Source organism: Rhincodon typus, chromosome 48, assembly GCF_021869965.1.
Source record: "Rhincodon typus isolate 14 chromosome 48, sRhiTyp1.1, whole genome shotgun sequence".
Taxonomy (NCBI): Eukaryota; Metazoa; Chordata; class Chondrichthyes; order Orectolobiformes; family Rhincodontidae; genus Rhincodon; species Rhincodon typus.
In genome coordinates this window covers 5432282-5434491 of record NC_063379.1, presented here as the reverse complement: position 1 = coordinate 5434491, position 2210 = coordinate 5432282, and the positions used below count along the sequence as shown (strand labels likewise).

The following is a 2210-nucleotide window of genomic DNA, read 5'->3' as shown; positions in this document are numbered from 1 at the left end:
GGCATGAGGGGTCAAGATGCAGAGGTGGGGGGCAAGAGCCAAAGGTTGGGGGGGGGGGGGGGGGGGGAATGCTGGGTGGAATTGCGAGAGTGCCAGAGCAGGGACACTGGAAGCTCGCTCAGCAACGAGAGCAGAAGGAACAGGCGCAGGGCGAAGACGGGCTGAGCAGAAGGAAGAGCAGCAGATCTCAGGGCAGGGAACACGTCGACCCTTCTCCGTCATAAAGTGTCATCGAGAGTATCAACGGCTTTAATATCCAGAACCAGGGAGTCACAGTGTACAGAAACGGAATAGACCCGTTTAGGACTGGGATGAGGAGAAATGTCTTCACCCAGAGAGTGGGGAGCCTGTTGGATTCTGTGCTGCAGAAAGCTGTGAAGGCCAATATTTTGAATATTTTCAAGGAGGAGTTAGACATAGTTCTTAAGGCTAAAGGGCTCAAAGGGTACAGGGAGAAAGCAGGTACTGGGGATTGAGTTGGATGGTTAGCCATGATTACGTATTGAATGGGGGAGCAGGTTTGAATGACCTTCTCCTGCTCCTATTTGCATTGTTTCTGTAATGGATGGGAGGATCTGATTGAGACGCGCAAAAGGCACGACTGACATATGAAGAGAGACTGGATCGGTTAGGACTGTGTTCACTGGAGTTCAGAAAAATGACAGGGGATCTCGCAGATATCCGTAAAATTCCAACAGGATTAGAAAGGATAAACACAGGAAGATGTTCCTGATGGTGGGAGGGGGAAGGGGTCACAGAATCACAAGCCGTTTAGGACTGAGATGGGGGGTGGAAATTGCCAGGCCTGTTAGTGGTTTGGGGATGAATTTGTGTCGGGGGTGGTTTTCCATGACCCTGCTGCCTTTGTCCTTCGAGATTGGGAGAGTGCTTTCTCAAGGAGGCACGGTGAATTTCTGCAGAGCATCTTATAGATGGTACACACTGCTGCGACTGAGCGTCAGTGGGGGGAGGGGAGGGAGTGGGATTGTTTGCGGATGTGGTGCCAATCGAGTGGGGGCTGCTTTGTCCTGGATGGTGTCGAGCTTCATGAGTGTTTTTGGGGCTGCCCCCATCCAGGGGCAAGTGGAGAGTATTCCATCACACTCCTGACTTGTGCCTCGTAGATGGTAGATAGGCTGTAGGAGAGTCAGGAGGTGAGTTACTCGTCGCTGTATTCCTAACACTTGCATCATTTATTTTCATTGCATATCCTTGGTTGGTGTCTGGGAAGTTGTCATGGTGTGCATCTGGGGAGGGGAAAGGTGGCTTGGTTTTTTGAAGGAAAGCAAGAGGAGAGGCAGGAGAGTGGGGTTTTTTGTGTGTGTGTGTGTGTGTGTGTAAGGGGCTGTGTGGGGTATGGGTGAAATGGAGGTGGTATGTGTGGCCTTGGTGGAAGAGGCAGCGGATGTGGTGTGTATGGGAAAAGGGGGAATGTGAGAGTGTGGGGATGGTTTAGCAGGAGGGGGAAGGGGCAGTGTGTAAGTGTCTGGGAGGTTTCAGAGTCGGCACTGGTGGTAGTGTGAACCTTGCCTCCCATACTGACACTCGGTCTCATTCCAGTTCTGAGAGGACCAAGAGAAAGCTTCAGCCTCGGTTACGAGGGAGACCGTCGAAAGAGCCCCCAAACAACGGCAAAGCCCCATTGCCTGTGGACAAACCGAGAAAGGGCAGGTAATCCCCCACTGACATGGTGAACTCTCTCTGTCTCTCTCTACCCTGGCTACTTTCTGATCAGCCCCACATCTCTCTGTCTCTCTCTCCCCTCCGCCCGCTCCCCCATCAAGTTTCTCATCACCCCCTCTCTATTTCACTCCCCTATATATTCTTTTCTTTCTCTCACCCTATCCCTGTCTCTCTCTCTCATCCTTTGTGTCTCTCTCCTCTTGCATCTGTGTCTGTGTCTGTCTTTGTCATCTCCCTCTCACATCCTCACCATGTGTCTCTCTGTTGCACCTTTCACCTCTCTCCCTCGCCTGCTCGCACTCGCTGTTACTCTCACCCTGATGCTGCCAGGCTCTCTGCTCTGTGACCAGTCAGTTGTACAATCCTCTCTCCCTCCGCAACCTTCACCAGCCTCACTTTCTCTTCTGCAGGCGAATTCGTAATGATCAGAGTGAGGAACCACAGATCCCCATGAGGAAGATCAGGTCAGTGTCACTGTTGATTTCATTCTGCTGTCCACACCCCACCTCTTTGCTGTCTCGACCCCC

General features: G+C 52.2%; 1 protein-coding gene across 1 annotated transcript in view; it reads left to right on the top strand.

Moving 5' to 3' along the window:
- Nucleotides 1–2210, top strand: part of LOC125488018 — a 51236-nt gene that overhangs the window by 43607 nt on the left and 5419 nt on the right. Inside the window, exons 9-10 of the mRNA XM_048620766.1 lie at nucleotides 1561–1671; nucleotides 2094–2147. Of these exons, the coding sequence (XP_048476723.1) occupies nucleotides 1561–1671; nucleotides 2094–2147 (165 nt within the window). The remainder of the gene's footprint in view (nucleotides 1–1560; nucleotides 1672–2093; nucleotides 2148–2210) is intronic.